This window comes from Lithobates pipiens, unplaced genomic scaffold, assembly GCF_037356315.1.
Source record: "Lithobates pipiens isolate NorthernLeopardFrog02 unplaced genomic scaffold, aLitPip1_a1.2 Scaffold_35, whole genome shotgun sequence".
Classification (NCBI taxonomy): domain Eukaryota; kingdom Metazoa; phylum Chordata; class Amphibia; order Anura; family Ranidae; genus Lithobates; species Lithobates pipiens.
The window spans coordinates 13335161-13347429 of NW_027507811.1; the positions used below are offsets into that span (position 1 = coordinate 13335161).

The window sequence follows — 12269 nt, forward strand, 5'->3', positions numbered from 1 at the left end:
ACACATGTGGTATCGGCGTACTCGGGAAGAGTAGCAGAATGTATTTTGGGGGGTAATTTGTTGTATGCATATGCTGTGTGTGAGAAATAACCTGATAATATGACAATTTAGTAAAAAAAAAAAAAAAAAAAAAAAAAAATCTTCATTTTGCAAAGAATTGTGGGAAAAAATGACAACTTAAAAAAACTCACCATGCTACTTACTTAATACCTTGGGATGTCTACTTTGTAAAAAGGGGTCATTTGGGGGGTATTTGTACTTTCCTGACTAGTTAGAGTCTCAAGAAATTAGGTACACCTGATGTACTGAAGGCCTGATCAGAAGTGATGAATTTTCAGTGATTGGCACCATAGATTGTAGACTCTATAACTTTCACAAAGACCAAATAATATATACTAATGTGGGTTATTTTTACCAAAGATATGTAGCAGTATACATTTTGGCCAAAATTTATGAAGAAAAATTACTAATTAGCAAAAATTTATGACAGAAACGAAGAAAAAGGCATTTTTTTCACAAAATTTACGTTTTATTTTATTTATAGCACAAAAAATAAAAAACCCACTAGTGATTAAATACCACTAAAAGAAAGCTCTATTTGTGTGGAAAAAAGGACGCAAGTTTCATATGGATACTGTGTTGGATGACTGAGTAATTGTCATTCAAAGTGTGAGAGCGCTGAAAGCTGAAAATTGGTCTGGTCAGGAAGGGGGTGTAACTGCACTGTACTGAGGTGGTTAAATAATAATTTTCTGAATCCTCGTGCAAATTCTTTAATACCCAATTACATTTCCTTGGACTGTAAAGCATTTCCCACACTCTGAACATGAGAAAGATGATCACCGAGGTGACATCTCTGGTGTCTAAGAAGGCTTATTTTCACAGTGAAACATTTCCCACACTCCGAACACAAAAAAGGACGCCCACCCGTGTGAACTCTCTGGTGCTGAACAAGGTATCTTTTTGTAGTGAAACATTTCCCGCACTCCAAGCATGAAAATGCCCGCTCTACTGTGTGGGTTCTCTGGTGTACAACAAGTTTTTGCTTTAAAGTGAAGCTTTTCCCGCACTCTGAACATGAAAAAGGGCGTTCGCCCGTGTGTGTTCTCTGGTGATGAACAAAGCCTCTTTTCGAAGTGAAACAGTTCCCGCACTCTGAACAAGAATAAGGACGTTCACCTGTGTGAATTCTCTGGTGTACAAGAAGCTTTTGTTTCAGAGTGAAACATTTCCCACACTCTGAACATGAGAAGGGACGCTCACCGGTGTGAGTTCTCTGGTGTATAAGAAGGTATTGATTCGTAGTGAAACATTTCCCGCACTCTGAACACGAAAAAGGACGCTCACCCGTGTGAATTTTTTTCTGGTGTTCAAGGAGGTATTGTTTCATGGTGAAACACATCCCGCACTCTGAACAAGAAAAAGGACGCTCACCTGTGTGGATTCTCTGGTGCTTAACAAGGTTTGCTTTCTGAGTGAAACCTTTCCCGCACTCTGAACATGAAAAAGGACGCTCACCCGTGTGAATTCTCTGGTGTCTATGAAGTGTTCCTACGTCAGTGAAACATTTCCCGCACTCTGAGCATGGAAAAGGACGCTCACCCGTGTGACTTCTCCCGTGTGTAGGTGGAGCTTTGTTATTAGTGGAAGGTTTCCCACAATCTAGAGATGCCAACAAACTCTCTCCTGTTTGACTTCCTCCACATAAAGAAGACTCCTTGGAGTTGGATGGATGTGTTGATTGATCCGCATTGTGAGATTTCGGTTGGGTATCTGAAGTCATAATATGAAAATGATCAGAAGATCCCTCAGAAAAAGAAGCAGCCATTGATCTTAGATGGACATCTGAAGTCATAGTATGGGATTTATCAGAAGGTTCCTCAGGATTAGAAGGACCCATTGATCTTAGATGGGCATCTGAAGTCATAGTATGGGATTTATCAGAAGGTTCCTCAAGATTAGAAGGATCCATTGATCTTAGGTGGACATCTGAAGTCATAGTATGGGATTTATCAGAAGGTTCCTCAAGATTAGAAGGATCCATTGATCTTAGGTGGACATCTGAAGTCATAGGATGGGATTTATCAGAAGGTTCCTCAGAATTAGAAGGATCCATTGATCTTAGATGGACATCTGAAGTCATAGTATGGGATTTATCAGAAGGTTCCTCAAGATTAGAAGGATCCATTGATCTTAGGTGGACATCTGAAGTCATAGTATGGGATTTAGCAGAAGGTTCCTCAGAATTAGAAGGATCCATTGATCTTAGATGGACATCTGAAGTCATAGTATGGGATTTAGCAGAAGGTTCCTCAGAATTAGAAGGATTGATTGATCTCAGATGGACACCTGAAGTCATAGTATGGAAATGATCAGGAGATTCCTCAGGATTAGAAGGATCCATTGATCTTAGGTGGACATCTGAAGTCATAGTATAGGATTGATCAGAAGGTTCCTCAGGATTAGAAGGATCCATTGATCTTAGATGGACATCTGAAGTCATAGTATGGGATTTAGCAGAAGGTTCCTCAGAATTAGAAGGATTGATTGATCTCAGATGGACACCTGAAGTCATAGTATGGAAATGATCAGGAGATTCCTCAGGATTAGAAGGATCCATTGATCCCTCCAGATGGTGAGGTCTGAGGTGCATTATTGGAGTAATGGGATCTTCTCCTGGAGAACATTGTGTGATGTCATTATCTTCTGCCTTGAAATCTGGACATAAAATTGGATCTCCCTCCGAGGAATTCTGAAGAAAGAGTCCATCTGTAAGAAAACAAGAAAAATGTTTCCAGTCTTACATTCAGAAGTCATATATGTTGGTTTCCGGCGCTAAGAAGATTTTGCGGAGCTCCGACATGGAACTGGGTGCAATCATAACACCAAGCTACGAATACAAACCAGATACCGGACGCAATACACCCAAACCACACTGGGCAACAGGATTTGTACATTGATGACCAGGAAAAAGCGCAGTGTTCAGTCTGAACATTAGGTACTTATTATGGGGCTTCTAGATTCCAAAAAGCCCCATGCACCTGGGCCCCCCCCAACCCAGAAGCTTGGCGAGCCCCAACCGAAGCAAACCAATGGTAGTTCAGCGCATTCCTATTGATGACACCGGAGCTATGAGAATGGAGATGGACCTTCCTCTGTTACATTTCTTGGAAATATGACAACATACCGAATAACGGATATGTACTATTCATATGGTGTACAGAAGGCACTAGATACAAGAGTCTTCAAGAGTGACTGCTGGCATCCCTCAAGGGCTGCACATAATATTCAGTGTATGGTTAAATCAGCCTTTCTCAACCTTTCCAACACAGAGGAACCCTTGACATAACTTTCCAGTCTCAGGGAACCCCGGCTAAACATTGCTTTATCTATAACTCATGATACATTAGTGTGATGGCCAGTGAGAATGCTCCTAAAGCCCCATACACACTATCAGATTGTCTGCTGATTTTTGTCATCAGATTTACCAAAACCATGTAGTAGAAGGGCCGGCCTGATTGCATACAAATTGAAACTCCTAATGTTTGACCTCATATTACATGGTTTTGGTAATTCTGAAGGAAAAACTCAACAGAAAATCTGATAGTGTGTATGTGGCTTTACACTTGTGGTCATTGGTAAGAATTACCTCCTTACAGATAATTTTAGCTATCAGTGGTAACTTATCTTAGAGGCAGAAATTGCTCATTGCTCAAGGAACCCCTAGCAACCTCTGAAGGAACCCTAGAGCTCCATGGAACCCTGGTTAAGAAGCCCTACTCTAGAGGAACCCTAGCATTCCATGGAACCCTGGCTGAGGAAGAATGCTCCTTATACTTGTATTCCTTGAAACCCTGGTTAAGGAAGAATGCTCCTTACACTTGTGGTCAATGGGAAGAATTACCTCCTTACAGATAGCTAAAATGATCAGTGGTAACTTATCTTAGAGGCAGAAATTGCTCATTGCTCAAGGAACCCCTGGCAACCTCTGAAGGAACCCTAGAGTTCCATGGAACCCTGGTTAAGAAACCCTACTCTAAAGGAACCCTAGCATTCCTTGGAACCCTGGTTAAGAAAACCTACTCTAGAGGAACCCTAGCATTCCATGGAACCCTGGTTAAGAAGCCCTACTCTAGAGGAACCCTAGCATTCCATGGAACCCTGGTTAAGAAGCCCTACTCTAGAGGAACCCTAGCATTCATTGGAACCCTGGTTAAGAAGCCCTACTCTAGAGGAACCCTAGCATTCATTGGAACCCTGGTTAAGAAGCCCTACTCTAGAGGAACCCTAGCATTCCATGGAACCCTGGTTAAGAAACCCTACTCTAGAGGAACCCTAGCATTCTATGGAACCCTGGTTAAGAAACCCTACTCTAAAGGAACCCTAGCATTCCTTGGAATCCTGGTTAAGAAACCCTACTCTAGATGAACCCTAGCATTCCATGGAACCCTGGTTAAGAAACCCTACTCTAGATGAACCCTAGCATTCCATGGAACCCTGGTTAAGAAACCCTACTCTAGAGGAACCCTAGCATTCCATGGAACCCTGGTTAAGAAACCCTACTCTAGAGGAACCCTAGCATTCCTTGGAACCCTGGTTAAGAAACCCTACTCTAGAGGAACCCTAGCATTCCTTGGAACCCTGGTTAAGAAACCCTACTCTAGAGGAACCCTAGCATTCATTGGAACCCTGGTTAAGAAACCCTACTCTAGAGGAACCCTAGCATTCCTTGGAACCCTGATTAAGAAGCCATACTCTAGAGGAACCCTAGCATTCCATGGAACCCTGGTTAAGAAGCCCTACTCTAGAGGAACCCTAGCATTCCTTGGAACCCTGGCTGAGGAAGAATGCTCCTTACACTTGTATTCCTTGGAACCCTGGTTAAGGAAGAATGCTCCTTACAGTTGTGGTCATTGGGAAGAATTATCCCCTTACATATAGCTAAAAAAAACAGTGGTGTCATTGGAAACTTATCTGGGAGCTTATTGCTCAAGGAACCCCTAGCAACCTTTGGAGGAACCCTAAAGTTCAGAGGAACCCTGGTTGAAGAAGAATTCTCCTTACACTTGTGGTCATTACGACAAATTACCTCCTTACATATAGCTACAAAGTTCAATGGTGTCAGTGGGAACTTCTCTGAGAGGTAGAAATTGCTCATGGAACCCCTAGCAACCTCTGGAGGAACCCTAGGTTGCAATGGAACCTTGGTTGGGAAAACCTGCTGTGGAGGAAGCATAGGTTCCATGGAGCCTAGTTGAGCAAAAATGTTCCTTGCACTTTGTTCGTCATTGAGAATCATTGGCCCCTTACAGATAGCTAAAATGATCAGTGTTAGTGGGAACTTATCTGAGAGGCAGAAATTGCTCATTGCTCAAGGAACCTCTAGCAACCTCTGCAGGAACCCTAAAGTTCCAATGGAACTCTGGTTGATTAAGCATTCTCCTTACACTTGTGGTCACAGAGAAGAATGACCTCCTTACAGATAGCTAAAATGATCAGTGGTGTCAGTGGGAACTTATCTGAGAGGCAGAAATTGATCATTGCTTAAGGGAACCTCTAGCAACCTCTGCAGGAACCCTAAAGTTCCAATGGAACTCTGGTTGAGGAAGAATTCTCCATACACTTGTGGTCACAGAGAAGAATGGCCTCCATACAGATAGCTAAAAAGATCAGTGGTGTAAGTGGGAACTTATCGGAGAGGCAGAAATTGCTCATTGCTTAAGGGAACCTCTAGCAACCTCTGGAAGAACCCTGAAGTTCCAGGGAACCCTGGTTGAGAAACCCTGGGTTACATAAAAAGCTTTACCTCTGTTTACGGTAAGGGTTTTCTTCTGTAAGAGCTGTAAAGGAATGTAATACTCTTTGGCAGTAACTTGGTCTACACCTGACTTAGTATATCATTTTTGAAATAAGATTGGATGTGTTTCTAAATACACAAATACACATGACAACTTATAGTTTTAGGAGGAACTATTTAGAATGTTTGGTTACAGGATTGCCTTTTGAATCCAGAAATCATAGAAGTAAAATAGAAAATGTGAAGTTGTTTCTTCATTTATTGTATATGACTTACTTGTGTCCTCATGTAGAGAAGGATCCTCCTGTTTACTTTCCATAATCATCTCCCCCTCCTCCATAGACTGCTGATCTCCACTCACCAACATCTCTTCTTCTTCTTCTCCTTTAACTTCAACTTTGATGTCTTTCAAATCTTCATCCTAAACCCCAAAGATGATGGAATATATTTAGAAAAAGGAACAAGAGATGACAAAAAAGAATGTCTTCTCATAGAATAATTTGTGAGTTCTTTTTTTGGCCAGTCTCATCTACCTGATCATTAGCTTTATAATTGTGAACTTCATGGGTGGAATATCCGGAATACAGAGGACAACCCTCCTCCATAGACTGCTGACCTCCACTCACCAACAGATCTTCTTCTTTCACCTCATTTTTGATGTCTTTCAATTCTTCACCCTAAACTCCAAAGATGACAGTACACATCTATAAGTAGACATAGATTACATCGTTTACACTATAATTTAGGGCTACATGCTCACTCCTACCTACTTGAGAATAGTGAAGGATGGTGAGACCTTCCTGTGTGGAATCCCGGGAATACAGAGGACGGGGACATCTCTCTGGTGGGTTCCCATTACTGGATCCATCTGTAGGAAACACACACACTGACTGAATACATTGTTTCTATGTGTTTATCAGATGATGGGGGATCTAGGTGGAGCCTCCGTACTGCTCTCTCCTTTACAATAAAGTCTCCTCTTACCCGGTGATGTGAGGGGCGGCTGATTGTCCATCATGACGTCCTTGTAGAGATCCTTGTGTCCTTCTAAAAATGGATCATGGGATTGGTAACTGAATTTTAACTGCTTAGATGTCCTCTTCACTACTTCATTAATCCTGTGCACAAATAAATGATCACTATGTATATTCCCAGAATCCTCCTCACCTCTCCGGTCAGGTTTAAAACCTTCCAACTGTTTCTGCCATATATTGGCACTATATGTCCATTAGAGTATGCTGTAAGCAGATATATTTATTTTCATTTTGAGTAGAGTCGGGATTGACCAGAGAAGGATTACTGCAGTTGGACAGTTAAAACACGTATTGCATGAATTCCAAAATTCACGAAATATGGAAACATGTAAGAGTGTAGAGCAGTGTGCAGATCAATCATCTAGAATTTTCGTAATATCCTTTCATTTACTTGACTGTGGTCCTAATCTATCCTTATCTATGTGGTCGTGTGATAAACCAGAGGCTCTGGATGGACAGTTGGATAAATGTTTCTATATTTAGGATGTCTCCGTTCTATAAACCAGAGGCTCTGGACAGACAGTTGGATAAATGGTTCTATATTTAGGATGTATCCGGTCTATAAACCAGAGGCTCTGGATGGACAGTTGGATAAATGGTTCTATATTTAGGATGTATCCGGTCTATAAACCAGAGGCTCTGGGTAGACAGTTGGATAAATGGTTCTATATTTAGGATGTATCTGGTCTATAAACCAGAGGCTCTGGATGGACAGTTGGATAAATGGCTCTATATTTAGGATGTATCCGGTCTATAAACCAGAGGCTCTGGATGGACAGTTGGATAAATGGTTCTATATTTAGGATGTATCTGATCTATAAACCAGAGGCTCTGGATGGACAGTTGGATAAATGGTTCTATATTTAGGATGCATCTGGTCTAGCGTTGTTACCTCATCCCCTTTAAACCTGAACACATATGAATTACACAGGTTCTGTGGCTGATTAAGGTGGTAATTAAACTCACTTGGGGCCTTATCTGCATTTAATTTGCCTCAGAACCTGTGTAATTCAAAGGTGTTCGGGTTTAAAGGGATGATGAGGCAACTCTAGATGTCTCTTTATTTGAAACTCCAGTAGACATCACAGTGACTATGGAGGAAGAGGACGGACATGACGGGGGGGGGGTTACTGGGTGTAAATATAAAATAATATCTTATTACCTCCTCTCTGTAATCCAGCGATGTCTCTTCACTACTCGTATTTCTCTCTCTCCCAAAACTTCCTGTATTTACCGTATAAAATGCCATTTCTTTGTCATACATCATTTCCTGTTCCTACTTTCCATCACTTCCTGTCCTTTCTTACATCACTTCCTCCTTTCTTACATAGCTTCCTGGCTGAGCATGCCACACGCAGTAAGTAATATTGCCATCTTGTGGTGATTTTATTAACTGCATCCTGTGTTATGTGTTATTATTTTGCCCTCTGTCCTGTATCTCATTCTTCGGTTATATTTCATACATTATGAATATTTGACTAGAAATAATGTATATTTAATACCCCCAGATTATTATGTTTTCTGAAAGCAGAGATCCTCCAGAATACAATAGTGGTAGTTGCAATGTTTCATGACTGTTTATAAATCTATATTTTCAGGAAAATATACACAAAAAAATGTTTTAGTGCACACACACATTATAATCTCTGGTCTTTTTTTTTTGTATAAAAAAAAAAAATAATTATGAAGTTGTGTCGAATAAATAGATATCAAATGTGTTAAGCATAAAAACTGCATGTGTCCACAAAATAGGGTGCCCACGTGTCCCAGGGATTGTCCCTTAATTAATATCTGTGTCCCGCGTCCCGGGCACCTTCATTCCGGGACAATACAGTGTGCTGGAATGAACTAAGGACACACAGCCGTGGCAATAAACATTGTCTAACTGGTTGCTAGGGCCGCCCCGCCTTGCGTCTAGCAACAGCGCCCTGAGTCCACCCACCTTTCCCTCCGCCTCCAGCAGCAGGGAGAGAGAGAGAGCAGCCAGAGAGCGTCTTCTGTATCTCCTCCTCCTGAGTCCTGAGGCCGGCTTCTTACTGTTGCTGGCCCGCCCACCACCTATAGCACAGAGCCTTGGAGTAGTTTCTTTGGCTACTGTGATAGGTGACTGATAGGTCACGCTGGTGGTGGGCGGGGACAGAAGTCCTCCGACGGCCGCTGCCGTTCCATCCTCCGAGGGGAGATCCGCACACTACTCCATCCAGCATGCTTGCCTGGGCAAGCTTGTCACATTCACCGGGAGGCCGCTGACTGTGAGCCCCCCCTGGACCATCCAAGAGAGTGATCTGAGCACTGTCACTAACCAGACCCTGACCCCCTCTCTGCCCTCCTCCCTCTCTCTCTCCCTGCCCCCTCCCCCTCCCTGTCCCCCCTCCCTCTCTCTACCTGCCCCTCTGTCTCCCTGCCCCCTCTGTCTCCCCACCCCCCTCTCTCTCCCTGTCCCCCCTCTGTCTCCCTGTCCCCCCTCTATCTCCCCTCCCCCCTTTCTCTCCCTGTCCCCCCTCTATCTCCCCTCCCCCCTCTCTCTCCCTGTCCCCCCTCTATCTCCCCTCCCCCTCTCTCTCCCTGTCCCCCCTCTCTCTCCCTGCCCCCCTCCCTCCCTCTACCTGCCCCTCTGTCTCCCTGTCCCCCTCTGTCTCCCTGCCCCCCTCTCTCTCCCCTCCCCTCTCTCTCCCTGCCCCCTCTCTCTCCCCTCCCCCTCTCTCTCCATGCCCCCCTCTCTCTCTACCTCCCCCTCTCTCTCCCTGTCCCCCCTCTCTCTCCCTGTCCTCACTCCCTCTCTCTACCTGCCCCTCTGTCTCCCTGTCCCCCCTCTCTCTCCCCTCCCCCCTCTCTCTCCCTGTCCCCCCTCCCTCTCTCTACCTGCCCCTCTGTTTCCCTGTCCCCCTCTCTCTCCCCTTCCCCTCTTTCTCCCTGTCCCCCCTCTCTCTCCCCTCCCCCTCTCTCTCCCTGTCCCCCCTCCCTCTCTCTACCTGCCCCTCTGTCTCCCTATCCCCCCTCTCTCTCCCTGCCCCCCTCTCTCTCCCCTCCCCCTCTCTCTCCCTGTCCCCCCTCCCTCTCTCTACCTGCCCCTCTGTCTCCCTGTCCCCCCTCTCTCTACCTGCCCCTCTGTCTCCCTGTCCCCCTTCTCTCCCCCCCCCTCTCTCTCCCTGTCCTCACTCCCTCTCTCTACCTGTCCCTCTGTCTCCCTGTCCCCCCTCTCTCTCCCCCCTCTCTCTCCCTGTCCCCCCTCCCTCTCTCTACCTGCCCCTCTGTTTCCCTGTCCCCCTCTCTCTACCCTCTCCCTCTTTCTCCCTGTCCCCCCTCTCTCTCCCTGCCCCCCCTCCCTCTCTCTACCTGCCCATCTGTCTCCCTGTCCCCCCTCTCTCTCCCCTCCCCCTCTCTCTCCCTGCCCCCTCTCTCTCTACCTGCCCCTCTGTCTCCCTGTCCCCCTTCTCTCCCCCCCCCTCTCTCTCCCTGCCCCTCTGTCTCCCTGTCCCCCTCTCTCTCCTCTCCCCCCTCTCTCTCCTCTCCCCCTCTCTCTCCCTGTCCCCCCTCCCTCTCTCTACCTGCCCCTCTTTTCCCTGTCCCTCTCTCTCTCCCCTCCCCCTCTTTCTCCATGTCCCCCCTCTCTCTCTCTACCTGCCACCTCTGTCTCCCTGTCCTCCCTCTCTCCCCCCTCTCTCTCCCCTCTCTCCCCCCTCCCTCTCTCTACCTGCTCCTCTGTCTCCCTGCCCCCCTCTCTCTCCGCTCCCTCCCCTCCCTGTCCCCCCTCCCCCTCTCTCTCCCTGTCCCCCCTCCCCCTCTCTCTCCCTGTCCCCCCACTCTCTCTCTCTCTACCTACCCCCCTCTGTCTCCCTGCCCCCTCTCTTTCCCCTCCACCCTCCCTCTCCCCCTCCCTGTCCCCTCTCTCTCCCTGTCCCCCCTCTCTCTCCCTGTCCCCCTCTCTCTCCCCTCCCCCTCTTTCTCCCTGTCCCCCCTCTCTCTCCCTGTCCCCCCTCCCTCTCTCTACCTGCCCCTCTGTCTCCCTGTCCCCCCTCTCTCTCCCCTCCCCCTCTGTCTCCCTGTCCCCCCTCTCTCTCTACCTGCCCCTCTGTCTCCCTGTCCCCCTTCTCTCCCCTCCCCCTCTCTCTCCCTGTCCTCACTCCCTCTCTCTACCTGCCCCTCTGTCTCCCTGTCCCCCTCTCTCTCCTCTCCCCCCTCTCTCTCCCTGTCCCCCTCTCTCTCTCTACCTGCCCCTCTTTTTCCCTGTCCCCCTCTCTCTCCCCTCCCCCTCTTTCTCCCTGTCCCCCCTCTCTCTCTCTACCTGCCACCTCTGTCTCCCTGTCCTCCCTCACTCCCCCCTCTCTCCCCCCTCTCTCCCCCCTCCCTCTCTCTACCTGCCCCTCTGTCTCCCTGTCCCCCCTCTCTCTCCGCTCCCTCCCCTCCCTGTCCCCCCTCTCTCTCTCTCTACCTGCCCCCTCTGTCTCCCTGTCTCCCCTCTCTCTCCCCTCCCTCTCCCTGTCCCCCCTGTCCCCTCTCTCTCCCTGTCCCCCCACTCTCTCTCTCTCTACCTGCCCCCTCTGTCTCCCTGCCCCCCTCTCTTTCCCCTCCGCCCTCCCTCTCCCCCTCCCTGTCCTCCTCCCTCTCCCTGTCCCCCTCTCTCTCCCTGTCCCCCCTCTCTCTCCCTGTCCCCCTCTGTCTCCCTGTCCCCCCTCTCTCTCCCTGTCCCCCCTCTGTCTCCCTGTGACCCCTCTCTCCCCGCCCCCCCAGTCCTTGGCAAAATTGTCCCTGAATGACAGTTTGGAAATTTGGAAATGTGGTCACCCTACCACAAAATAGTGAGAAATATTGGAACCCAAAATGATGTTACCCAATCTCTTCCCATTCACCGTCCCTGACTCCAGGGAGGAGCAGAAGAGCTAGGGAAGCACCAAGGCTGAGTGCAGTATCTCCTTCTCCTTTTGTTGGGAACATGACGTTATATTGAGGAATGGAGATGGACCTTTCATATGGTGTACAGTATCTCCTCCTCATTTGTTGGGAACATGACGTTATATTGAGGAATGGAGATGGACCTTTCATATGGTGTACAGTATCTCCTCCTCATTTGTTGGGAACATGACGTTATATTGAGGAATGGAGATGGACCTTTCATATGATGTACAGTATCTCCTCCTCATTTGTTGGGAACATGACGTTCTATTGAGGAATGGAGATGGACCTTTCATATGGTGTACAGTATCTCCTCCTCATTTGTTGGGAACATGACGTTATATTGAGGAATGGAGATGGACCTTTCAAATGGTGTACAATATCTCCTCCTCATTTGTTGGGAATATGACGTTATATTGAGGAATGGAGATGGACCTTTCATATGGTGTACAGTATCTCCTCCTCATTTGTTGAGAACATGACGTTATATTGAGGAATGGAGATGGACCTTTCATATGGTGTACAGTATCTCCTCCTGATTTGTT

At 46.9% G+C, this 12269-nt stretch overlaps 1 protein-coding gene across 1 annotated transcript; it reads right to left on the reverse strand.

Moving 5' to 3' along the window:
- Positions 1–573: 573 nt before the first annotated feature.
- Positions 574–8124, reverse strand: LOC143955591 (uncharacterized). The gene is given in 7 exon segments (XM_077465675.1): positions 574–835; positions 838–2769; positions 6074–6218; positions 6331–6474; positions 6568–6665; positions 6782–6915; positions 7994–8124. Coding segments are annotated over 6 exon segments (2415 nt in total). The 5' UTR covers positions 6816–6915; positions 7994–8124; the 3' UTR covers positions 574–773.
- Positions 8125–12269: the final 4145 nt, after the last annotated feature.